Raw genomic sequence first — 26,718 nt, 5'->3', positions numbered from 1 at the left:
TTGTGAACCCACTGTTTGGTTCCATCCACAGGTGATTTCCTTGACATATCCTGAGGTAGAGGGCTGCCATGCATTTGTCAGCAAAACAAAACTTTTTCCTTTCACTACTTACTCACCTTGGATGCTGGATGAAGGAAGAGGATGCAACAGGACAACGTAGGAGGTGTCTTCTCGGTGCATTGGACATCAGTGTTGTCATTTTACTCATGTAAATTTCCTGTCAAATATCCAAACCTCACTTTTTACTTTGAAGTTCTGTATCTTGTGCCAAATATCCGATCACCAAAGCTTTGCCGAGGGTCAGACCAAACCTAACGCCATGACTTCTTCTTCTAAAGCCAAAGCCGTCCTTACTTGGGTGCGACTCCTCTCACCCAACACTTGAGGTCAAACCAGTCCAGACTGTGGGGTGTCTTTGATAATGCAGAGCGGTGTTGAGTGGAATGTGTGACCAGACCAGGCTTCAATAGGGACATTAACCCACCTCACCCCACCAACCATATTGGACTCTCAGATTATCCCACTAACTCAGTCCAGGAAATTTAAAGGAAATTAAAAAAAAAAAACTCCACACTGGATTAATAAAAATTTTAAAAAGAAGTTGTAAAAGAAAAAAGAGCTTTATAAGGCACTTAAGACAAATAACTGCAAAGTGAATCTTAGAGCGTATCGGAACATGAGAGCAACCATTAAGAAGGATATCAGGGAGGCTAAAAGACAGTTGGAGAGGAATATAGCAGATAAGGCGAAAGGCGACCCTAAGAGATTCTTTCAGTATTTTAGTAGTAAAAGAACAGTCAAGGAGGAGGTGAAGTGCATCAAGAATAGTAAAGGGGAATTAGAAGATACAGACAGTGAAATAGTGGGTGCCCTAAACGTACATTTTTCTGAGGTGTTTACAAGTGAGCAAGTGGATAACCTCCCAGAGGTAAACGCGGCTACTAAGGAGGTACTGAGGGATTTGGAAATTGTAGAGGGAGAAGTGCTGCTCAGATTAAATAAGCTGAAATTAAACAAATCACCAGGACCAGATAATATTTACCCTTGAGTTCTTAAGGAGGCTAGTGAGTACATATAGAAACCCTTGACACATATTTTTAGGAAATCACTGCGCACTGGAAAGATTCCGAAGGACTGGAAAATGGCAAATATCATCCCATTATATAAAAATGGTGACAGGGCAGATCCAAGCAACTATAGGCCAGTAAGCTTAACATGCATCACAGGAAAATTAATGGAGGGAATTATTAAGGATAAGATTGAGCAACAACAGTCAGCATGGGTTCAGAAGAGGGAGGTTGTGTTTTACTAACATGCTGGAATTCTATGAGGAGGCAACAAAAGGGTATCATCAAAGTGGAGCATATGATATTATTTATCTGGACTTCCAGAAAGCATTTAATAATCAAACTAAAAGAAGTGGGAGTTCAGAGTGATGTTTTTAGATGGGTGCAGAATTGGCTCAGACACAGGAAGCAGAGGGTGATGGTGCGAGGAACTTCATCAGAACTGGCCGATATTAAGAATGGTGTTCCACAGGGGTCAGTGCTAGGGCTGCTGCTATTTTTAATATATATTTTAACATATATAAATGCTTTAGATAGGAATATAAGTAACAAGCTGGTTAAGTTTGCAGATGATACTGAGATAGGTGGATTAGCAGATAATTTGGAATCTGTTAGATAAGTACAGAAGGACTTGGATAGCCTACAGGCTTGGGCAGATTTGTGGCAGATGAAATTTAATGTCAGTAAATGTAAAGTATTACTCATAGGGAGTAAAAATGTTAGGTTTGAATACACAATGGGCGGTTGGAAAATCGAGAGTATACCTTATGTGAAGGATTTAGGAGTCATACTGGACTGTAAGCTATCGACTTCCCGACAGTGTTCAGAAGTCGTTAAGAAGGCTAACAGAATGTTAGGTTATATAGCACCCTGATGTGTGGAGTACGAGTCACAGGAGGTTCTGTTCAACCTTTATAATACACTGGTGAGGCCTCATCTGGAGTACTGTGTGCAGTTTTGGTCTCCAGACTACAAAAAGGACATAGCAGCACTGGAAACAGTAAAGAGAAGAGCGACTATGCTGATTTCAGGGCTACAGGGGTTGAATTATGAAGAAAGATTAAAAGAGCTGAGCCTATACACTTCAGGCAACAGAAGATTAAGAGGTGACATGACTGAAGTGTTTAAAATTATGAAGGGAATTAGTCCAGTGGATCGAGACTCTTATTTTAAAATGAGTTCATCAAGAACATGGGGACACCGTTGGAAACTTGTTAAGGGTAAATTTTTCACAAACATTTTGAAGGTTTTCTTTACACAAAGAACAATAGACAATTGGAATAAGCTACCGAGTAGTGTGTTAGACAGTAAGACTTTAGGGACTTTCTAAACTTGACTTGATGTTTTTTTGGAAGAAATATGTGGATAGGGCTGGTGAGCTTTGTTGGGCTGAATGGCCTGTTCTCGTCTAGAGTGTTCTAATGAAATACTGAGAGCAGCATTACCAGAACTTGTGATTCCACCAGCCTGGCATTGGAGGTCTGATTTGCCATGTTAGGAACATGCCATACTAGTACCTTGGGACAAATTTTGTGAGTGCACTACCCCACCATTTAGATCACAAAGCTGAAATGAGACCACTCCTAAGACAGGTGACCCTTTCTTTCAGCCCCAGGGGGCACCTTGGTGACTGCCAAGTTTTGTCTCAAACAACTTCTGTTTGTAATTGGACTCCTAGCCAAATTAAGCAAGCTGTTTCTTTCCCTGTTTCAGCGTTTTGCACTCCATTTTGTTATAGTAAGGTCCTATACAGTAGTGTCCTTATTTTCCCCTTTATACTCCTTACCTGTCCTAACCAAAAATGCCCCCAATCCCTGCTCTAGCCCTCATATGTTGCAATACACTTTACATTCATTACTTCAGGCAACAAGACAAAGTAACTGAACAGGCAGGAGTGAAAGTTACTCATTTATTCATCAAGTATTCTAGACAATATGCTTGAAATAGAAGTAGAGAACATACACTCGGTGGCCACTTGATTAGGTACACCCTGCTAGTTCCAGTTTGGACCCCCTTTTGCCTTCAGAACTGCCGTAATTCTTCATGGCATAGTTTCAACAAGATGATGTAAACATTCTTCAGGGATTTTGGTCCATATTGGCATGATAGTATCACACAGTTTCTGCAGATATGTCTGCTGCACGTCCATGATGTGAATCTCCTGTTCCACCACATGGCAAAGGTGCTCTATTAGATTGGGATCTCATGACTCCGGAGGCCATTTGACTATAGTGAACTTATTGTCATGTTCAAGAAACCAGTTTGAGATGTTTTGAGCTTTGTGACATGGCGCATTATCCTGCTGGAAGTAGCCATCAGAAGATGGGTATACTGCGGTAATAAAGGGATGGACATGGTCAGCACCAAGGTAGGCTGTAGCATTTAAACAATGCTCAGTTGGCACTAAGAGGTCCAAAGTGTGCCAAGAAAGTATCCCCCACAACATTTCACCACCTAGCGGCAGCAGGATCGATCCATGCTTTCATGTTGTTGATGCCAAATTCTGACCCAACCATCTGAATGTCGCAGCAGAAATCGAGACTCATCAAGCCAGGCAAGGTTTCTCCAATCTTCTATTGTCCGATTTTGGTGAGCCAGTGTGACTTGTAGCCTCAGTTCTTATCTAACTGGAGTGGCACCCAGTGTAGTCTCCCATTGCTGTGGCCCATCTGCTTCAAGGTTCAACATGTTGTGCATTCAGAGCTCCTCTTTTGCATACCTTGGTTGTAACGAGAGGTTATTTCAGTTACTGTTGCCTTTCTATCAGCCTAAAACAGTCTTGACTGTTCTCCTCTGACTTCTGGTATCAACAAGGCATTTTTGCCCTGAGAACTGCCATTTAGTAGATATTTTCCCTTTTTTCGGACCTTTCTCTGAAAACTCTACAGATGGTTGTGTACGAAAATCCCAGTAGAACAGCAATTTCTGAAATACTCAAACCAACCCATGAGACATCAACAACCATGTCACGCCCAAAGTCACTTACAGTAAATCGCCTTTCTTCCCCATTCTGATGCTCGGTTTGACCTGACAATGTCTACATGCCTAAATGCATTGAGCTTCTGCCGTGTGATTGGCTGATTAAATATTTGTGTTAACAAGCAGTTGAACATTTGTACCTAATAAAGTGGCCAATGAGTGTACATATGATGGCTTTCTCAAACCTGCTTACTTAAGTTCAGGGTCACAGAGGACTGGGCCCTTCCTGGCACCATCATGCATATTTATGTGGTCAGCCAGACCATCAGAGAGCAAATTTAAAATTGCCAGTTAACATAAAATGGACATCGCTGGCAGGTGCCAGGAAAACCCAACTCACAGATGTTCAGTTTCACCCAACCACTGCATGCAGCCCTGCCAAGGTTAAAGTAACGGCGGCCTTGACAGCTGCACTTGGTGTGCATCGCCTCTGAACATCAAGTCATCTCTGATTCGGCTCTTGATATCCTGGGCTCTGGTGATTCCTTTACATCCACATCTCGGAGCTTTCTGGTCCATACCGGTCCATGTAACTCTATTAAGGCCTCACTCAGGGCTGTGTGGTCTGTGACTGGGACATCCAGCTGCATATTTCAGCTTTGCAAAACAATGCAGCTTCACAAATGCATCCGATTTCCTCGTCACATTAAGCAGAAAGCCCTGGAGCATTTTTGTTGCCATGGCAACTGTAAAAGTACTAAGTGGTGCTGAGCTGAATTACAGACATCCGCTCTCCATTCAACGGAGCGCTTAGAAATGAAGATAGAAAAGCCAAATTCAAGAGCAGCAGATAATGCACTGTACCGCTGACGCAGGAGGTTTAGCGTCGGTCACGGCTGAACATAAGCCAAACCTCCGGGCTCTCTGCTTGGATGACAGCAACTCGAACCCCCGACACCCCCACCTCCATCTACTGAAACACCAGTAATCACTGGTGCCATTGTTTAAACCTTGAAGTCATTCAAAGGTCATCCAATGAAGTTTGGCCTGTGCTGCTGCCAGTTCCTTTCAAGGTGTGGTGGAGGAGAGGGGTGAAGAAGGATTTCGGTGTTAGGCAGAAAATCTGCTTATGCCGGCATGTGTGGCACTCCACTTACATTAATTTACCTATATGATTCAAGTGCTCGCCAGGATGGGATGGATTTTTATCTATATTTGTATAGTGCCTTTCATGGTGAACACCATCCCCAAGTGCTTTAGCTTTAGGGCAGAACTGCTTCCTAGAATTTTTATCAGGTGTAGCCGCAGCTGATGAGGTTGCCCACCCTAGAGGTCAAATTGGGACATTGTGGGTGCAAAAGCAGCAATCCTGTATTTGAGTTAAACTTGTCACAAAGCCTATCTGCCCCACCTACCCGATTTGCACCATGCATGTACACCATTTATTTTTTCAACAATGTAAAATTTGTTATTTTACAACATTACGTGGTTGTTTGGTCATGAGGTTGTGTTTGTCTCTATTAAAAAGCAATTATTTTGAGTTTTAGTTTGAAAGATGAAAACTTTTGGCTTTTAAAATGCCTTGAAAGAATATGTTTTATCTAACAAGAGGTGATGTAAACCTCACCATGTGTTCCAAATTGATATCTATGTTAATATTTTTGTCTGTGCGACCTGCAGCTTTTTAATGGAAGACATTAGCAGAATTATAAACTCTTCATTATACAATCCTATAACAATTCTCAAGTCATATTATACTATAAAACGTTTGAACATGCACAGTGAAGAGTGGGAAGCACTGTAAAATGGTGTGCATATATGGTGCAAATCGGACAGGGGCACAGAAGGGTAGTGACACAGTTTTTGGGTGCTAGGCAGATGTAGCCGCTTACAGGATGAGCTGTCCATGGTGCTGAAAGTTGAAAGCGCATTCTCTTCATGAGAGCTCTCCAGGGTTCTGAAACGGGAAAGAAAGCTTTCCATGGTACGGAGTTTCACTTGAGTCTAACGAGGTCCTGAATGTCGATGGGAGCTCTCCAGGGTCCTGAACGTCCAGCATTCCCATTCAGTGTTCAGCTTTTCCAGAGGTATGTATATGCAGTCGGCAAGGTTTGCCCAGCCTTTCTAGTTTGCCCTTACTTGGAATATTGAATGCCCTCCTGTCTAGTAAGATATTGCCAGAAATTGTTTTTTTAAGATTACTTTATATCAGGGACACACAGTATGTGGAGGGCTCCGATCAGACCTTGCCTGTAAAGATTCTCAAATGCAGTGTTTGGTTTATCCACAAGTATTCCATTAACCGTTTTCCTCAGTGATCACAAGCGGTTTGTTCATCTATCCATCTTGTTCTTGACAGTGCCTCAGGAACCCCCCCCCCCCCCCCCAAAAAAAATAACCCACCTACTCCATCACTGGGGACAGTACTAACCCCGTCTTCAATCCCTGTCGGCTCTCTTCCTTTCACAGAAAAACCGGAAAGACACAGCCAACTTCGACAGAGAGTTCACAAAGCAACCGACGGAGCTGACGCCCACTGACAAGCTGTTCATCATGAACCTGGACCAGAATGAGTTTGCTGGCTTCTCTTACACCAACCCAGAGTTTGTCATTCAGGTGTAACAGAGAGCCATCCCCTGTTAATTGGGGTGCATGTAGTTAGTTGATTATCCTGAACGCCAAGAACATTGGGGTCCCTCAAGAGAGACTGGGGGCAAACATCCTGCTTGAGCCAGTGCACCAACTTTGGAGGTTGACTTGGCCTGCATGCCTGTTCCCTGTTTGGACACTGACTACCCTCACTAGTGTGCAAAAACAACGGAATAACCAGGCATACACGATCATTCCCTGTCCTAACCCATGGATCCAAAAAGGATAGAGTGGCTGGCATACATGGCCATTTCCATTTTTCACCCTTACCATACAATCCATGCTCATGCATGCCTCTTTCCAGTTTGCGTGTTGTTCACACAGTCTATTGGGTTGCATGCTCATTTGCAGTTCTCACACTGACTGTTTGGTCCAAAGCAGAAGATAGATGGCACAATGGAATGCATGTATGTCCATTTCCATTCATCCTGCATGCCCTTCCATCATTTTCAAGTTGGTAATTTCCATCATTCATAAAGGCCAAGGTGTCTGTCATGGTACTAACCTCCTTTAGCAGTGTACAGGCTCAGAGGGATGACCTGGTGCGTCCAGCCAGTCTCAGTTCACTCAGTGATCACCTTTACCATTGCACAGAGCCAGTGGGACGGTCTAACCAGCTGTTGCAGGTGACCCCAGCACCACTGTGTTGCCTTCAGTGTCCATTCTATGCATGCCTTTATTGTTTACGTGGCATATGCCCTAGGTGAGCAAAGCCACCGTCTCAAGGGGCAGTCTGCAGTTCCCACAGATGTGGAATTGGGTCGCACCTGGCAGTCTTCCAGCCCGGATCTGCACTGACGTTAGCTGCACTGGGCACCATGGGAGTGGCTACTCCCTCACATCGGTACCTCAGGTGTCTTTTTACATTTTTATTGCCCATCTGATGTGACATGAACTTTTCCTGAAGCATACCTTGGAAAAAAAAATGAAACTGTGTGCAGAAAGTCTCAATCCCAGGCAAACTCCTAGCCTGGGCAAATCCTGAGGACACCTGATCCCAAACCACCTCCTCATCCACCCCTGTTCCTGCTGTGCTTGTGGATGGAGCTCCGCTGTCCTAAATTCCCTCATCTAACCTTGTGGGACTTTGACAAGGTCTTCATCTGCAGGTCTGGCCTTCCAATATGGACACTCTGCACAACTGGAGATGACATCTACCTGAAGATTTGAGCTTCCATAAGTGAATACTACACGTTAGTTAACTGTCAGAGGCCCCCATAGTGGGATGATGTAGCATGTTCTGTTTAGTGTCCTCTATTACAGCCGGCCATGCTCTGCCACTCTGTCTAACTTGTCTTTATTGTCCATGTGGCTCAAAGGGTGCCGAAAGGGTGAGGGTGTGGGGTTGGAAGCGCAAGTCAACCTTCTGTCTGAACAGCAGGGGGCATCATCCCTCACTCTAAAGAAAGGAGATGCAATAGCAACAGTACTGCAACGTTTCAATTTCTTGATGGCTTTGTGTGTGAAACAGTCCTGTTGAACCTGAGTGGACATGACCTTGTGAGGTCTGGGTATGTGACCTTAATTTCTCATAATTTTCAGTCACAAATTCCACTGTCTTGCAGTCCAGTCTGCATTTATCACAACGGTCCACTCCCATTAGAATCTCTAGAACATTTCTGACAAAATTGCATTCTACACACTAATACATGCCATGTTTCATACAGTTTGCTTACCAGGAACTGAATTTCATGCAATGGGCCTCCAAAAGACAGTGCTTCCTAGAGAAGATTCTTCATGTATGCCATGAAGTCATCTCCATGCCCATGATCTTTTTCTGTCAACACACAACACGTTTTACTTGCTCCCTTATAAACATCCAGCATATTGTATGCCACCCTGACATGGCACCACCCGCCGCCCAAATGACACAACTGTGGAGCTGCTTCATTTGGGTTATGTTGCAGCCTTGGAGCCACAGAACAGCTTGGATGCCCCACTGTAAACATGACTTGTGCTCAGATGAAGAACTTCAAGTGGTCGGGCAACCCTGCCACGTTTCTACTCAACAGTGCCTTCATTTCTAGCCCATTGTTTGCATGTGTGGCCCCACCCTTGTACCATCTCATATCCACAAGAACTACTCAGCATGACAGTGACATGTTAACATTTCTGGCAGGCAAGCTTCTCTCAGTGACAGTAACATAATGGTGTTAGCATGCAGCCCACGCAGGGCAAATTGATTTCCACAATAATCAGCCTATGGAAGATGTGACAGATGAAAGTGTGGCTCTTTGGATTAATCCAGTGGTCCCTTCAAAATCAATGTAAAACCAGAAAGGTCAGTAATAGAATTCCTGGAGAAGCCATCAGTGAACCCCTATCCTCACACTAACAAGTCTTAAGACACCTGAGTAAGCGGCAGCATGCTGGAAAACACTTCTGTTCTAAGGACAATAGTGGACTTGCATGACCTCACACAAAGACTGTCCTTGAAGTGAGGGCATTTAAAAAGTAAAATATCCTGAGTGATAGGACAAGTCATGCACCATCGCATGTGCACATTTACACCCTCAGACATTCCCATAAAGAACTTTCACATCCTCACATGGTCATGCTTTGGGTCACTAGAACAAACATGGCTTTACATGGCCACATTTTAGGTCACCAGAAATTTCACATCCTCAGATGGACATATTTAAGGTCACTGGAACTTCCACATTCTCACATGTTCACATTTTGGTTGACTAGATCTTCTACATTCTTACTTAGTCACATTTTGGTTCAATAGTACTTCCACATTCTCATAATTTCACATTTTGGGTCACTAGAGCGTAAATATTCTCACAATGTCACACTTTTGGTCACTAGAACTTCCATATCCTCACATAGTCACACTTTGTGGCACTGGAGTTTCCAAATCCTCACATGGCCGTCTTTGGGTAACTACAGATTCCACATCAACAAACAGTCACACTTTGTGTCACTAGAGTTTCCATATTCTCACAATGTCACACTTTTAGCCACTAGAACTTCCACATCCTCGTATTTTCACACTTCAAACCACTATAGCTTCCACATTCTCAAAACATCACACTTTTTGTGACTAGATCCTCCTCATCCTCAAATAGTCACATTTTGGGTCATAAAAATTCCATATTCTCACAAGGTTAAGCTTTGGATCACTAGACCCTCCATGTCCACAAATATCCAGACTTTGGGTCACTAGAGATTTCACATGTTCAAATGATTATAATTTTTGATCACTAGAACTTCTGCATTCTCACATGGTCACACTTTGGGTCACTAGAATTTCCACATCCTGAGGTGGTCCTACTTTTGGTCACTAGAACTTTTCACAGCATTAAATAAACTGTGTGTCTCACAATGAGCTGTTGTAGAGCACTAGACAAACTGCACTTCCTCAGACAGATGCACCTCAGGACATCAGAGAGTTTGCATATCATTAAATTGATATATTTTCCAATTTTCCTTCATGGGTTCATCTCCAGGAATAGGGTGGGGTGGGGAGGGTTTGCAGCTTGTCCTTTGGACATGTCTCAGGGAACAGAAGAGTTTGCACATACACCAAGACATTTCAGGGCACTGCAGAGATTGTATATCTAAACCAAGGGAAGCCTACTGAAGCACTAAGCACATTTGCACTTTCAGATATGAGCATGTCTGTGGACATCAGAATACTAAACACAGTGTGCATCCTCAAATGGACACCTCACAAGGTATTTGAGAGCTTCTCCATTTTCTGGAGTAAAGAATAACTTACACATCTTCATGTGGACTTAGCTCTGGGCCCTATCAAGTAGACAGTGAGAGCACTGAGGGGTCTGGGAATACTGCACATATCTCATGGTCCTGAATTCTCACATGGGCACATATAAAAGAGCCGGAGATCTAGCATGTATATATTTGGACACTTTTCAGAGGACATTGTCTCATCGTAAATGTTGTGTTTCAAAGCTTCTCAGGTTCACAGAGATGCATTTGCATACACTCTTAAAAATAACAGTTTTTAAATGGCATGTTACTGGGTGGTCTGGTTCCTTGTGAACCTCTTGCTTGACAAAGAAACATTTCATTCTGGGAGGGGTTCTTTGAATAAGAAATTGGTTCTTTTGGCTTTGAAAAGATTCATATATGAATCAAACAGAAACCTTTAATCTATAGTAGATTACCCAGCAGGATGCCAACAGACCAAGAAAACCTGAACATATCCTGTCTTATTATAAGCAGCAAGAGTACGTCAAAAATCAGGAACCCCATAGGTACTTCACAAATCTGTCATCTACCCCTGGTTATTTATGGAACCTGTTACAGATCTAAACAAAAGGTTCTTTCTGGTTCTTATGGCATCCGTCTGAGGAACCACTCTGGCACCTTCATTTTTAAAAGTGTAGAGAGATGTTCTCTAGGAGTGGCATTAAAGTTTCATAGGATTCACAGATGCACGTGGAGACATCACAATGTTTGATTGCAATGAACACATTCTTAAAGCATCTTCTACACATAGGCTACTTTTGGTGCCCATGCCAAGCTGATGTTCTTGTTCAGAGACCTTTACCACCGGAGGTGAGTAACAGTTCAGAGTTGCTATTTTCATATTATTAGCAATCCAAGCCCCTGTGTCTCTCACCTGCTGCATGGTCTCTTCATTACAGTAACAAACACCATGAAGCGTTCTGCTAACGTGAGTCCTTCTTGTCAATCTGACGCTTTACACGGGTGGCCGTGTCCCTTTGTGAGCCCTGAAGAAGACTTCAGGTGAACTGACCTAAGGCTTTGTGATCTCCCCCAAATGTCAAGAGACAGAGATGCCACCTCAAGAGAAGGTGTAGCCGTTTTTAACAAGCTTAGCGCGATACTAAGGAAACATTTAAAAAAGACATTAAATGGCGCGAGTTCACGTTCCTCTAAGGAGACTACCATCCTCCAGGGTCCCATTCTTTATGCATCACTCGTCAATATCTTTGCATAATGAAGGAGGGGCCGGAGGCGCTCAGAAGGCGGCGGGATGACGGAGCGACTCATCCATTCAGCGCCGCGGCAGCGCTGAGGGCGCAGGAGAGAGCGGAGCTGAGAGAGCTCGAGAACTGAGAGGCGGTCGAGAGAAGCGGAGGAGCCCGACAGATCAGCGCAGGACGGAGCGCTGAAGAGAGCAGGGCACCGTGAGAGGGCGGGGCAGCGGAGACATCGTAAGTGTGAGAGAGCAACGGAAAAGACAGAAGAAGAAGGCAGAGGGCTGACTGGTCACCGCTGAATACAACTATAATCTGTGTGGTGTCACCAATCCAGGCGAGCGATCTTGACGAGCGTCTGGGCGCTTGATTTCCAGTGCCGCCGCACTCTGAGAATGCCCGATTGACCAGCCGCGGATCTACCAAGAATGTCGACTTTATCAACAATTGGCACATTGTGGATGCGCGTCTTTCCGGTAGTGGACACCCTGAAAATGACAGGCAGTAGAGCAGAGAATATGCTAAAGTTGCACGAATAATCAGAGCGCGGATCCGCGAGAGCAGCGTGGAAGCGCTCGGAGACGGAGGGAGCTGTCCACTTCAGCACCACGGCGGCAATTTCTTTCATGAGGAAGGGGAGAATTGATTCCTGCAGGCGGAATATTCGATCAGCGAGTGGACTTCGTTCTTCTTCGAGTGGGAGCGACATTTTGGACACCCCCCATCCAGATCCCCCACAGCCCCGAAGTGATGTCAGCCTTGAGGTGCACCGCCCCCTGCCGCGGGCCCCCGTGTGTGGCACCCGCACTATGAGGAGAAATGGGGGCGTGTAACCGCGGAGTCCAGATGCTCCTCACCACCGTGGGCGCGTTCGCCGCTTTCAGCCTGATGACCATCGCTGTCGGCACAGACTACTGGTTGTATTCTCGGGGTGTCTGCCGGAGTAAATCCATCGGCGACAACGACACGAGCCGCAAAAACGAGGAGGTGATGACCCACTCGGGATTGTGGAGAACGTGCTGCCTGGAAGGTGAGCGAGACTCGGGAGTTGTGTGTGTGTATGTGGCGTCTTCCTACACCAGCCCACTCCATCCCGTCAGCCCCCTTTCCTTCTTTCCTAACTCCACCCCCGTCTCTTTTAACCCTTTCTTATGGAGACTCTTTAATCCTCCGTTTGCTGGCCCCTCACTTCAAAACGTGCCATTTTTATTTTCAATTCAATTCTTTACCCCCTTAGGCTCTTTCAAAGGCATCTGCAGAAAAATCAGCCACTTCCCCGAGGATGCCGAGCACGAGCAGGACGCCGCCGAGTACCTCCTCCGTAAGTCTCCTCTCCTCAATTCCAGATTTGCGCTTTCTGAAGGAGCGTCTCCATAGAAACAGAGTAGTGGGCACCGTGCTCGGCATGGAGGGGACGGCTATGGGCAAAGAGGCCACCAGGTATTCAACGGTTAACTGAGATGACCTTGCTTCTCTCCTGAGAAGAGGTTCAGGTGGTCTTTATGGATTCAGTTCCAGTCTGAGTGGCTGGTTGGCATTGGGGCTGGTTAAACTTGTGCATCTCTGGGTGGGGCAACGGCAGGGAGGATTTTTAATGCTAATTGAGTCCTCTAGGCAGTCCTTTTATTTCCAGTGTGGCTAGTTAGGATTGGGATGACCTCACTGACCTTGGATGTTCTGCTCTGACCTTGATCCTCTGACACTGACATAGCAGCTCTACCTCCCTATGAGCCCGTGTGACCTTGTCAACCTTTTTCCTCTCATGATGAGCTGTCATCGATCTATTGTGCTCATGGCATGTGTCACTGTAGCACAATTTGGGCTAATATTACTTAGGTGACCTTGGTCCAAATAGGAAAATGAAGCGAGGTGGCAGTTCCAATGTGACCTTGCTCCTCTCCCACTGGCTTTTCTGTTAAAGCTCCTCTCCTGGGGATAACCTGAACTTTCTGACCTTTTTTCCTCTTAAAGCAGCAAGAAGAGGCTGATCTTACTTTTGTTTTGCAGGTGCCGTGCGTGCGTCCAGCATTTTTCCGATTCTTAGTGTGGGGCTGCTGTTTTGTGGAGGACTCTGCGTCGCTGCCAGTGAATTCTACAAAAGCCGTAATAACATCATTCTCAGTGCTGGCATATTCTTTGTATCTGCAGGTATGGATCAGAGGGGAAATGTAATTGCAATTATTATGTACGTCTACTCTCCGGAAATTTCATTACCTCCTACATTGTTCAGAATTTCCACCAGGCTGCCTAGGAATTCCACCAGAGTGTTCAGGAGTCACCACACTGCTGTTTTGTAATTTATTCACATTATTCAAGAATACAATCTCATATCACATTTCACCTTTTCATATTCTTCAGAAAGGTTAACACAAGGTTTAAAAAGCCACCATATGCTCTTTAATATAATCTCCGTCTATAGGAGGGTCACCACGCTGCCAAATAACGCCAAGTAACCGTTAAGAAGCACCACGACACTCTTTTAAAATGTTTTTAAGTCTTTAGGTATATTTAGTCTGTATTTAGTCATTCCTAAAACTTGCATTTTATATTTGCATTTTACTTGAGAACTTGTCACAGCGTTCTGCGCCTGCACTCAGTGAAGAACGCTATGCAAAAAATAAACGGAATGCCACCCCACTGTCTAGGAAAGTCAAAATGCTGCCATTAATCTCTTCAGCTATTGCTTTCAAGGAATACACACTGCTATTTGGCTGATACCTTCATCCAAGGTGACTTGCAACATTGGAGATACAATTGGTTACATTTCATTTGTTTTTGCAATTGCAGCACTGGCAGGTGAAGTGGTTGGGTCATGGACATAGTGTCTGTATCAGGATTTGAAGCCCCCCCCCCCCCCAACCCCCAACCTCAGGGTTTGAAGTCCAAAGCCTTAACCACTGTGCCACACTGCCACCCTACTGACCCCACTTTTCTGGAATGTCACCACATTCTTCACCAAAGTCTCCACAGTGTTTAGGAATGGGCTTCTTTCAGCCATAGCACCTGCACTTCAGAACAGGTAATCGACCCGAGGCTAAGTATGTTCACACCCAGCCGGTGCTTGGATGGGAGACCATCTAGGAAAAGCTTGGGTTGCTGCTGGAAGAGGTGCTGGTGAAACCAGCAGGGGGCACTTACCATGTGGTCTGTGTGTGAATCCTAATGCCACAGTGCAGTGACGACGAATCTGTGTTGCAAAAAACGGCGCCATCCTTTAGATGAGACGTAAAAACCAAAGTGCTGACTCTCTGTGGTCATAAAAGATCCCTGGGCTTTTTTTCAAAAGAGTAGGGTGTACCCCAGTGTCCACTACCTCATCCATTCAGGCCCCCGATGATCCCCTGTCTCTAACTAACTATGTCCATCACCCCTTTACCACCTACTAGCTATGAGCATACTGGCACAAGTATGGCTGATGTCATATCATCCAGGTGGATTCTGCACATTGGTGGTGGTTGAAGTGGCTCTCCCCTCTCTATGTAAAGTGCTCTTGAAAAGTGTTATATAAATGCAATGTCTTCTTCATCTCTTCTTCTTCTTCTTCTTCTTCTTCTTCTTCTTCTTCTTCTTCTTCTTCTTCTTCTTCTTCTTCTTCTTCTTCTTCTCTTCTTCTTCTTCTTTTTTTTCTTCTTCTTCAGCTCCCATTGACCTTAGAAATTCATTAAGCAGGCTGAGGCAATGAGATGAAGGAGGAACTCCAGAGTTCAAATATTCAGTCACTTGAGAAGTGCACCTCACTGTTCAGGAACAACATCACATATTTAAGGAATATCAGGAATGTGTCAGGCAGTGTAAATTAGTAAGTTCTGTTTGGAATGCATACACCCTTCAGGAATGACATCTTATTATTTTGGAATTACTTAACTTCAGGAATATTGTCACTAGTTACCAGAATGTAACCACATCCTTTAGAAATGCCACCACTCAGGACCATCTTAACATATGGGCACAATGGGCACTGCCCATGGGCCCACGATGTTTCTGATGCCTATGTATGTTTCTGTTTTGCTATAAAAATGGGGGTCCCAGTACACTACTTTGTCCAGATGCTGTTAAGATGGCCCTGACCACACTTTTCAGGGAAATGACCACACAGTTGTGGAATGTAACCACATTCTTCTGGGATGTTATCATTTGGTTTGAAGATGCTTCTGGCTTCCCTAGAATTATAATAATAATAATAATTCATTACATTTATATAGCGCTTTTGATTACTCAGGTTAAGGAGAAAGATGAAAGGACAGATTACAGTGTTCAGGAATATGGCCATTCTGTTTGGGTATTTATCAACATTGGAAGCTCAGGAATTTAGTGAACATGTTTTGGGATTACCGTATATTCTTTTCAAATGGCAACTTAATATCTAGGAAAGGCACTGCAGTGTACAAGTATATTAAGGATAAATGGGACAATACACTGTTAAATGTTGGGGTCTCCCCGAGACAAGGCTAATAACGATAAGCAAATGAAAGAGGCAAGAAACAAAAGTAAATTGTTTGGTTGGCTGTGAGTCAATCCCAGTCAGGCTCACAATGAAGCACATTATCACAGAATGGTCCCCAGCTTCCAGCATTTGTGGTTGACTCCAGAAGGGGAAGGGCTTTTGGCATCCTCCAGAGGTGACATCATGAGTCCTCATAGTGCTCCTCCACCACTCTCGAGCCGTTAGGACATATGGCTTTACATAACCCACCCTTGTTTTGTGGTCTTGCTCTGAGCCCCCAACACACATATATGCAATGGATTCAGGAAGTATTCAGACCCCATCACTTTCTGCACACTTTGAATTGCAGATTTAATTTTAAACGGATGCATTTGCCATTTTTCCCATCAATCCACACTCAATAACCTATAATAACAAAGGGAAAATGTGTTTGAAGAAAGGTTGATAAATGTAATGAAACTCAGAAACTGAAATCTCTCCTTCATATAAGTACTCAGACCCTTTGCTGTGGCACTTCAAAGTGAGGTCAGGGGCATCCGGTTAGCTTTAATGCTAATTGAGATGTGTCTAGAACTTGACTGGAGTCCACCTGGGGCAAACTGAATATATTTGGACATCATTTAGAAAGGGACACATCTATGTGTAGAAGATCCCACAAATCACACTGCAAGTTAGGACAAAAACCAGAATATGAAGTCCAAGGAACTCTCTGTAGAGCTCCGCAATAAAGGCATAGATCATGGCATGGGTATAAAATCATTTCTAAAGCTTTGAGTGTCCCCAGGATCACAGCGGCCTCAATAATTGTGACATGGGAGAGGTTTGGAACCACCAGGACTCTGTCTAGAGTTGGCTGTCTGGCCAAATTGAGTAACCAGGCAAGACAGGTCTTGGTCAGGGAGGTAAATAAGAACCCAATGGTCAATCTCACTGGACTCCAGAAGTCCACTAATGAGATGACAGAATCTGTTAGGAGGACGGCCATCAGTCAAGTGTTTAGTGTAGAGTGGCTTGATGATAGCTAGTCTTCAGTGAAAGACATGCTTGGAGGTGGCCAAATGGCATTCAAAGGATTGATGAGACAAACATTCAACTCTTTGGGCAGAACTTCAAGCTCTAGGTCTGGTGAATAGCAGGTAGAGCTCATCTCCTGCCTAATGCCATACGGTGGCATCGTCATGCTATGGAGGTGCTTGCCACTGGCAGAGACAAGGAGACTGGTCAGAATAGAGGGAAGGATTAATGCCACCAAATACAAATAAGTCCTTGAAGAATATCTGTTCAGTAGTGCACACAGCCTCAAACTGGGGCGATGGTCCACTTTTCAACATGTCAGTGATCTAAAGCATACAGCCAAGTGGATTCAGGACAAGTCTAAGACTGTTCTTGAGCAGCCCAGCAAAAGCTCCCACTTAAACCCCACAGAACATCTATGGAGAGACCAGAAGATGGCAGCTTACAGACGCTTTCTGTCCAGTCTAACAGAGGATGAGACTATCTGCTAGAAACAATGGGTTAAACTACCCAAATCCAGGTGTGCAAAGTCCACAGAGACCTACTCAAGGAGACTTGATGCTGTCATTGCTGCCAAAAGGCTTCTATAAAGTACTGAATTAAGGGTCTGAATACTCCGATGAATAAGACATTTCAGGCGATGTTTTTTTAATAAATAAATCAAACTTTTTTATAAATCTGCAGACTTTTCTGAAAATGTATTTTCACTTCATCATTATGGGCTATTGAGTTCAGACTGCTGGGCGAAAATTATAAATTTGTCCATTTAAAATCAATCCTACAACACAATAAAATATGCAGGAAGTGAAAGGATCTTAATAATTTCTGAATCTGCTATATGTATGTGTGTATATATACAGTATATATATATATATATATATATATATATATATATATATATATATATATATATATATATATATATATATATATATATATGTGTGTGTGTGTGTGTGTGTGTGTGTGTGTGTGTGTGTGTGTGTGTGTGTGTGTGTGTGTGGTGTGACCAGCTGATGCAACAGAGCAAGGCAACAGAAATTGTTGGGCTACCAATCCGGTAGCCCTGCTTAAAAGGCAAAGTGAAAATCAAGCAAAAAAGTGCAACGTGGCACAACAGACGGACAGCTGACATAAAAGTCAGCTCTTTCTTTCTTGGATCTCGAATGAGGACTCCTGGCTGTGAATGAGGAGCCATCTTCTGGGGCCCTGACAAGACCAGCTCTGGGTGTCAGGGTCGGGTTTAGGTGCCCTCAGTCAGAGTCTTCTCAGGGCTGCAAGTGAAAGAGAAGATACCATTAGTGACAGCGCCCACTTTTGTCCCAAAGTGGTATTGTTAACCTCAGTCTCACGAGCCTGACAATATATACTCTCTCTTTGCTGGGATGTAACAGCACGCTGAAGAAACATCTCACTCATTAGGAGCAGAGCCTCTCTGATCTGGAATGGAAAGTATTCTTTACGTATGCTACCACAATAGTTAGGAAAATAGATACTGTCCTGGAACATAACTAAGTTATAGCTTTAGGAATTACACCTTGAGGCAGGAATGCTAATTCATCCATCCATCCATTTTCTAACCCACTGAATCCGAACACAGGGTCACGGGGGTCTGCTGGAGCCAATCCCAGCCAACACAGGGCACAAGGCAGGAAACAATCCCGGGCAGGGTGCCAACCCACCGCAGTGCTAATTCACTGTTTAAGAATAATATGGAAGGTATTTCTACCCTATTATAATAATCAGACTTCACAAACGCAGAAACATTTATGGAAGTTATCAAGATCGCTTTGTAAATGAAGCTTCAGGAATATAATGACTTGCTTCTGCAATGCCACCGCATCCTTAAAGAATGGCACCACACTATTTTAGAATTTAATTAGACTGTTCTGCAGTATAACCATATTCTTCATAAATGCCATTTCACTCTTTCTGGGTTGTCTCTGGCTCTCCTGGTGACTTGAGAACTGGATTAAGCTGATTAAAGAGATTGATGGATGCTACATTGTAGTCCTTGCCATTGTAGTAGTAGAATTGTCACATGAGCACAGTATGGTGACATTCATATGTCCAACCAGCATGCAATATCATTCTTAAGGAAAGCCAACTTGATCTTAAGAAGTAACACTGCACAGTTCAAGAATTCAGCCTCTTGTTTCTGGAATGCAACATTCGGTAGGATCACAGTTTTGGAATAACATCTAACTTACCAGGAGGGAATCTCTGAACTGCAATGTTGTCACCTTCTTCAAGAATATTATCTCTTAGTCAATAGGCAAAATACACGCAGTCCTGGAGGGGTGTGGGACCCACTAGCTAACTGCGTGGAACTCCTGAAAGTCTGAAAATCAAAATTGTGTTGGGGGGGGGGGGGGTCTTGAAAATAAATTAAGGTGGTGTGAATCACTCAGTGCCCCTTTACTGAGTTTCTGATAAAATAATGCAGCAGCAGCAGGCAGATAAGGACAAGAACGCAGCGGTCTGTGATCACTTTGGAATGGGTGGGTCTAGATGTTTGACTGGCATGTGGTGGGCTACATTAGATGTTTGAGTGGCAAAAGCCTGTCCAGCAGTACATTAAAGCACATATTTTGACCAGCCTCACACAGAAATTAGTGCCTGCCTGGGTCTCACAGACACTGAAGTGTTGGTAACAGAATGTGATGGTGACTGCTGATGCTGTCATATCGAGATTGTTCATGTTGCAAAGGAGCAGAGCACTGCTTTGCCCTCAGAATGACCTTCTTCTCCATTCCATGCTCTTAACTGAATAGTGCTGCAGTGGTGGTCTGGGGCAGGGTGGGGGATTCATTCACAGATATTCCCATGAAGAACTGACCATTAGTATTAAAAAGAGTGAGCAGTAGCCTTGTGGGCTGTGATTCATCTACTTAAAGTTCTATCTATCTATCTATCTATCTATCTATCTATCTATCTATCTATCTATCTATCTATCTATCTATCTATCTATCTATCTATCTATCTATCTATCTCATATATAGTGCCTTTCATATCTATCTATCTATCTATCTCATATATAGTGCCTTTCATATCTATCTATCTATCTATCTATCTATCTATCTATCTATCTATCTATCTATCTATCTCATATATAGTGCCTTTCATATCTATCTATCTATCTATCTCATATATAATGCCTTTCATATCTATCTATCTATCTATCTATCTATCTATCTATCTATCTATCTATCTATCTATCTATCTATCTATCTCATATATAGTGCCTTTCATATCTATCTATCTATCTATCTATCTATCTATCTATCTATCTATCTATCTATCTATCTATCTCATATATAATGCCGTTCATATCTATCTATCTATCTATCTATCTATCTATCTATCTATCTATCTATCTATCTATCTATCTATCTATCTCATATATAGTGCCTTTCATATCTATCTATCTATCTATCTATCTATCTATCTATCTATCTATCTCATATATAGTGCCTTTCTTATCTATCTATCTATCTATCTATCTCATATATAGTGCCTTTCATATCTATCTATCTATCTATCTATCTCATATATAGTGCCTTTCATATCTATCTATCTATCTATCTATCTATCTATCTATCTATCTATCTATCTATCTATCTATCTATCTATCTCTCATATATAGTGCCTTTCATATCTATCTATCTATCTATCTATCTATCTATCTATCTATCTATCTATCTATCTCATATATAATGCCGTTCATATCTATCTATCTATCTATCTATCTATCTATCTCATATATAGTGCCTTTCATATCTATCTATCTATCTATCTATCTATCTATCTATCTCATATATAGTGCCTTTCTTATCTATCTATCTATCTCATATATAGTGCCTTTCATATCTATCTATCTATCTATCTATCTCATATATAGTGCCTTTCATATCTATCTATCTATCTATCTATCTATCTATCTATCTATCTATCTATCTATCTATCTATCTATCTATCTATCTATCTATCTATCTATCTATCTATCTATCTATCTAAGGTTTGCTTGTCCTAAACGACAGAGCTCTCTACAGCTAATTTCTTGTCTATTCTAAAGTACCAGAGTAAGAGTTCAGTGTGCTTTCAACATTGAAGAGCTAACAGGACCCCCAGATTACTAAAGTTTATTTCACACGCTGCTCATAGCTCCCTGTGTTCTGGATTTTAATGTCATTCTTCGGGAACACACCTCACTGACAATAAATATAATCGCATTTTCAGGACTACAATCACCATGTCCAAGAGTGTAATCGCCATCTTCAAGAGTTTAGTTAGCCCTTTAGCGGTGTACCCACTCATCGTCATTCTTTAGGAAGGCCACCACACTAGTCACTAATATACTTGAATTGTTTTCTTTTGGAGTGCTCTATTGTGGCGCAATATGTCCGGAATATGATATTGTTACCCTCACTGTTTAGGCCATTTGACAGAGCTCCGGGTGGGACTTAACGGGTGTAGTGATGTTCTTTTCTACTACCTCTTGTTTCCTCTCATCTTTCCAGGGCTCAGTAACATTATTGGCATTATTGTGTACATCTCGGCCAACGCAGGAGTTCTAGGGCAGAGCGACTCCAAAAAGAGCTACTCCTATGGCTGGTCCTTCTACTTTGGCGCCCTGTCCTTTATCATCGCGGAGATGGTGGGAGTCACGGCAGTGCACATGTACATTGAGAAGCACCGGCAGCTCCGTGCCAAGACCCACTCCGACTTCTTCAAGAAGCCGATCTTCAGCCGTATCCCAACGTACCGCTACAGATTTCGCAGGAGGTCAAGTTCACGTTCCACCGAGCCACAATCCCAGGATACACTACAAGCTGGCAAAGGCTTCCCCGGAGCTACGTCTACAGACATATCCATGTATACTTTGTCGCGGGACCCCTCCAAATCCACTATGGGAACCCTACGAAATTCTGACAGGGAATTGCTGCAGGTGAACTCACTCGCCAAAGAACTGAAAGAGCCAGCAAATAGGAGGACCACCCCGGTGTGAGAAGGCACAGCTCCCCCTGGTGGCCCAGCTGCTAAGCCCTTGGTGCTTCCTTCTTCATCCTGTTCATTTTCACTCCCCCGCTCTTCCTTGGCTCTGTGCTCAAAGCTCTCCAGAGGTCAGGGTTTACATATCCCTTCTCACGAACCTCAAAGTCACCTTCACTTCAGTGTACGTAGTGCTCTGGTTTGGGAAGATCCCTGAAGTTATGTGGACGCTTCAAGGCGAGACTGCAGACATTTTAATCCTGTTTATACTGGAATTCTGATGAGGTGTAGCACAAGGACTTCTTCGCTGCCCGATAATTCTCGTATGGCTCAAATGATGGAGCAGCACTTCTGAGAAATCAGATTAGCATTCCAGTCCATCAATCGACCAATCAATGTTTATTTTAAGAAGCACCTTTGATGCCATCCTCGCGACATCCCAGTGTCGTCGTGCTTTAAACGTCTGCACGTCTTGCCAGTCTCCATGTGTCATCACGTCCCTTGACCTTCACTTCGGTTTCCACACCTCCGTGTCACAATGTCCCTGATTTTCAGCATCGCTTGTCTTGGCGTCTGCGAATTTCACAGTTTTCATGTATCATTAACACTGTGACTTCATGGTCGCTCCCTTCTTCCTTGTCATCTCAGCTTCTTATTGTCTCCATATTTTGGGGTCTTAGTGTTTCGTGGTGTTTTAGAGTCTGAGAATCGTATTGACTGTGTGTCCTGACAATTCCGCGCGCCACTGTGAGTGACTCTGTGTCTCAGTCAATCTCCTTGTTATACGACGTCTTTCACACCGAGCACCGTCACAAGGTGTTTTGCAAAGCACACGATTATACAACTGAAAGCAGCACAAAATAATAAGACTGAACTTAAGATAAATTGCAGGGAACCGTGTCCAGTCCCGCCCCTGGTCACTAAATACTGTGAGATAACCGTGGTCTGAAACTCTCCCTCGCACTTGGACATATCACGCAGCAGCAGTGTGGGTGACGAGATGCCGATCTCTCAGTTCACCCACTCGCTTCCTCCAGTAGACCAAGACTAATTTACCTTTTAAGGGCTTTTGTTTTAAATGAAGGGCTGTTCATTTATTTAGTTATTTTTGGCACCTGTGATTAAAGATGATGCTGCAGCCCTGCGCAGACGTGCGGTGCGAGTGAGCGGCGGTGGCGCGGTGGTGCGGCGCCCTCTGGTGGTCGCTCCGGGAAATGCTGCGCTGTGGAAAGAACGGAGGAAATGCGGGGAGGATTTTTATTTCAGGGATCTCAAAATGACCAAGTAAGACCAAGCACAGTGGTGTCCTACCCTCTTTGTCGTGACCACATTCTCACATGTGTGCATGACCGTCCCAAACGGGCTGAACTGCTCCTCTGTGTAAACATCCTTTCCTGACACAGAATTTGAAATAAACAAATAACGCAAAGAAAACGTTTTCCTCTTTCTTTCTTTCTTTCTTTCTTTCTTTCTTTCTTTCTTTCTTTCTTTCTTTCTTTCTTTCTTTCTTTCTTTCTTTCTTTATCTGCATGACGCTTTCCATGAGATGTTACCATTCAATCTGCAATGTGAAGAACTCAGCCCTTAATACTCAACTCAGGCCTTTAAAGATGCAGTGTCTCGGTCCTTACGGATGGGCGGCACCCCTTGTCCACGGTGAAGTATGGGCCATGTGTTGGTGGTGGACTGTGAAGGACAAGGCTCTTGGTTCAATGCCATCAGTCAGTCACAATCTGACTTTAGCCAGAACACTTCTCTTTCCCCTGTTCCTACTTCAGAAATATGGAATTTTGCACATAAATGGGTCACTTAGATGCAGTATATTCAGAAAATATTCAGAGCCCTTTGCTTGCTATACACTTCTTTGTGTTGTAGATGTAATTTTAAATGGATGCATTTGCCATTTTTGCCCATCAATTTACACTCAACTACCAATAATGACGAAGTGAAAACATGTTTTCAGAAAGGTTTGTAAAATGTATTAAAAATTAAAAACAGAAATCTCTCATTTCTTTAAGTATTCGGGCCCTTTTCTGTAGCACTCCAGATTATAGACAGGAGTGTCCTGTATGCTTTAAGTTTCCTTTACATGTGTCAAGAATTTGATCGGGGGTCCACCTGTGGCAAACCATGACTGGACATCATTTGGAATTCACACACCTGTGTATAGGAGGTCCCGAAATTCACAGTGTTTGCTCAGCCATGCAGTCCAAGGAACTTTCTGTAGACCTCCACGATAAAGCCGTGGTGGAGCTTAGATCACAAAAAAGGCTATGAAACCATTTCTAAAACTCAGAGTGTTCCCAAGAGCACATTGGCCTTAATCATTGTGAAAGAGAAGGAATCTTGAACCATCAAGACTCCTCCCAGAGGTGGTCATCTAGCCAAAATGAGAAAGAAGAGCCTTAGTCAGAGAGGTGACCAATGGTCACACTAACACAGGGCTGTCTTAACAGCATCATAGGCCCCCGGGCAAAGTAGTGTGCTGGGGCCCCTGTTTTGATAGCAAAACAGATACATAGGCATCAGAAACATCATGGGTTCCTATGCTCCTGGGGCCCTCAGCCAGTGCCCATTGTGCCCATACATTAAGATGGCCCTGGCTAACAGAGCTTCAGAAGTCCTCTGTTGATATGGGAGAACCTGTTGGAAGGATGGCCATCTCAGAGATGCTCCATCAATCAAGCATTTATGGTAGACTGGCTAGACAGAAGTCACTTTTGTCAAAAAGTTGGGGTGTTTCTCAGCAACAGGGACAGGGAGACTAGTTAGAATTTAGGGAAGTGTGGATGTGGACAAATACGGGAGGTTCTTGAAGACAATCTGCTCCAGAGTGCACACAACCTCAGACTGGAGCAGCAGGTCACCTTTCAGCACAGCAATGACCCTAAGCATACAGCCAAGGCAACTCTTGAGTGGCTACAGAATATGTCTCTGATTGTCCTAGAGTGGCCAAACCAAAGCCCAGATTTAAACTCCACAGAACATCTATGGAGAGATGTGAAGATAGCGGTTTACAGACATTTCTCATCCAATCTAAAGGAGTTTAAGAGGATCTTCCAGGAAGAATAGGATAAACTGCCCAAATCCAGGTGTGCAGAGCTTGTAGAGCTTGTAGAGACCCAAGCAGACCTCAAGGTGGAATTCCCATCAAAGGGGCTTCTACAAAGTGCTGAACTAAGGGTCTGAATACTTACATGAGTCAGAGATTTCAGGTTTTGATTTGCAGGCCTTTCTAAAAACATGTTTTTGCTTTGTCGATAATGGGTTATTGAGTGTAGATTAATGGGTGAAAATGGCAGATGTATCAATTTAGAATTAACTCTTCAATACAAAAAGTACGGAAACTGACTGGCTCTGAATGCTTTCTGAATCCACTGTATATAAATATAATCACTGGGGTCAAGATGGAGTATAGCTTGAGTGCTTGAAAATAAATATCCTGCATTATACTGGCATCCCATACAGGAGAGGCCTTCTACTTTCATAGGAGCCAGCACTCTGACACTCAGATAATCAGAAAAAATTATTGGATGGGTAAAAGAAAAATAAATGGAATGATTAGAGTCCAGAGGCAGGCTGGCCTCCTTTGTCAGCCCACAGACACCTGATCACATTAAACCAGACCCAGTCCACCATGTCATTTGACTATGACAGCTTAGCAGGGAAGACATAGAGGGCTTCAGAATATAAAATTAGCCTCTTTAGATGGTTATAAAGTATGCCAATGGCAGAAAGGAATCTAAAATGTCTGGAAGATTTAAATTTGAAAACATGAAATGTGTGAAGGCGCAAAGAGAAAGAGAAAGCCTTACAGCCCCCTAGAGTAATATGACGGTTACATCCATAATGTACTGATTCCTTTCTGTGTAACTGGGGTGGACTCTGGTGAGTGCTGTGGTCAGTCTGAGTGGACACTGTTTCTACCTACTGTTAAGCAGCATTTTATCACTTGTGTGGCTGTTTTATTAGGTTATTAGTTCACCTGTGATGCTCACTGTGAAGGGTAGGGGCCACCACAGAGCCTCAAACCCCAGACACAAGTGACAAACACACAGTCACAGGTTCAAATACAGGATATTTATTATCCACAATACCTTCCTTCCCAAAGACAATCACTGTTCCTCTCCAGACTCCTCTTCCTCCTGACTTTGACTTGATCATATGAGGTGGAGCAGCTCCTTTTATCTTGGTCCCAGGAGTACTTCCGTTGCCAGAGCATAACCAGAAGAAAGTACTTCCGGGGTAATCATAAGTGCATTAAAGCAGGGAGCATAACTCCCATTAGTGCCCTCCGGGGGAACCCACAGACCCCAAGAAGGTCATCTCACAGCGCTACAAGTCCCTGCATGCCCTACAGTTGACCATCAGTGTATCTGCCTCCAGAGATGCTGCCATCTAGTGCTTTGGGGTGGCATATATTTCTGGAACTGGACAACCCTCCATTGTTTCATCTTATTGGCCTCCTGACTGGTTAAGAGAATAATTGGCCTATCCCTGCATGTGTTTCTTCACAGCACCTAAAATGAAGGATACCCATTAGATGGAGTTTAATGGTCTCCTGATAGCCATTGAAGGTGGACAGAAGCTTCCCGGGAGTGATATTCAGTGTACATTTAGATCACATCTCTAAACTGAATTCTCTAGAATCAAAACAGAAAAAGATATGACAAAGGGGAGAAGAGGAAAACCTGTCTTATTATACCAGGACACTAAATGGCCA

The 26,718-nt window shown here is 43.5% G+C and overlaps 2 protein-coding genes across 2 annotated transcripts in view; both read left to right on the top strand.

Moving 5' to 3' along the window:
• The window catches only part of prkcba (protein kinase C, beta a), a 98,577-nt gene extending 90,662 nt beyond the window's left edge, over window positions 1–7,915 (top strand). The window contains exon 17 of the mRNA XM_051933342.1: window positions 6,456–7,915. Within this exon, the coding sequence (XP_051789302.1) occupies window positions 6,456–6,608 (153 nt within the window). The 3' untranslated portion in view covers window positions 6,609–7,915. The remainder of the gene's footprint in view (window positions 1–6,455) is intronic.
• A 3,642-nt stretch (window positions 7,916–11,557) lies between these two features.
• On the top strand, window positions 11,558–23,996 carry LOC127529571 (voltage-dependent calcium channel gamma-3 subunit-like). The gene is made up of 4 exons (XM_051933533.1): window positions 11,558–12,578; window positions 12,786–12,869; window positions 13,556–13,696; window positions 21,524–23,996. Exons 1-4 carry the CDS (start codon window positions 12,368–12,370, stop codon window positions 22,009–22,011), a joined length of 924 nt encoding a protein of 307 aa, XP_051789493.1. The 5' UTR covers window positions 11,558–12,367; the 3' UTR covers window positions 22,012–23,996.
• Window positions 23,997–26,718: the final 2,722 nt, after the last annotated feature.

Source organism: Erpetoichthys calabaricus, chromosome 11 (assembly GCF_900747795.2).
Source record: "Erpetoichthys calabaricus chromosome 11, fErpCal1.3, whole genome shotgun sequence".
Lineage (NCBI taxonomy): Eukaryota > Metazoa > Chordata > Cladistia > Polypteriformes > Polypteridae > Erpetoichthys > Erpetoichthys calabaricus.
Note: the sequence above shows the minus strand (reverse complement) of the source record. Positions and strands in the feature narration are given on the sequence as shown.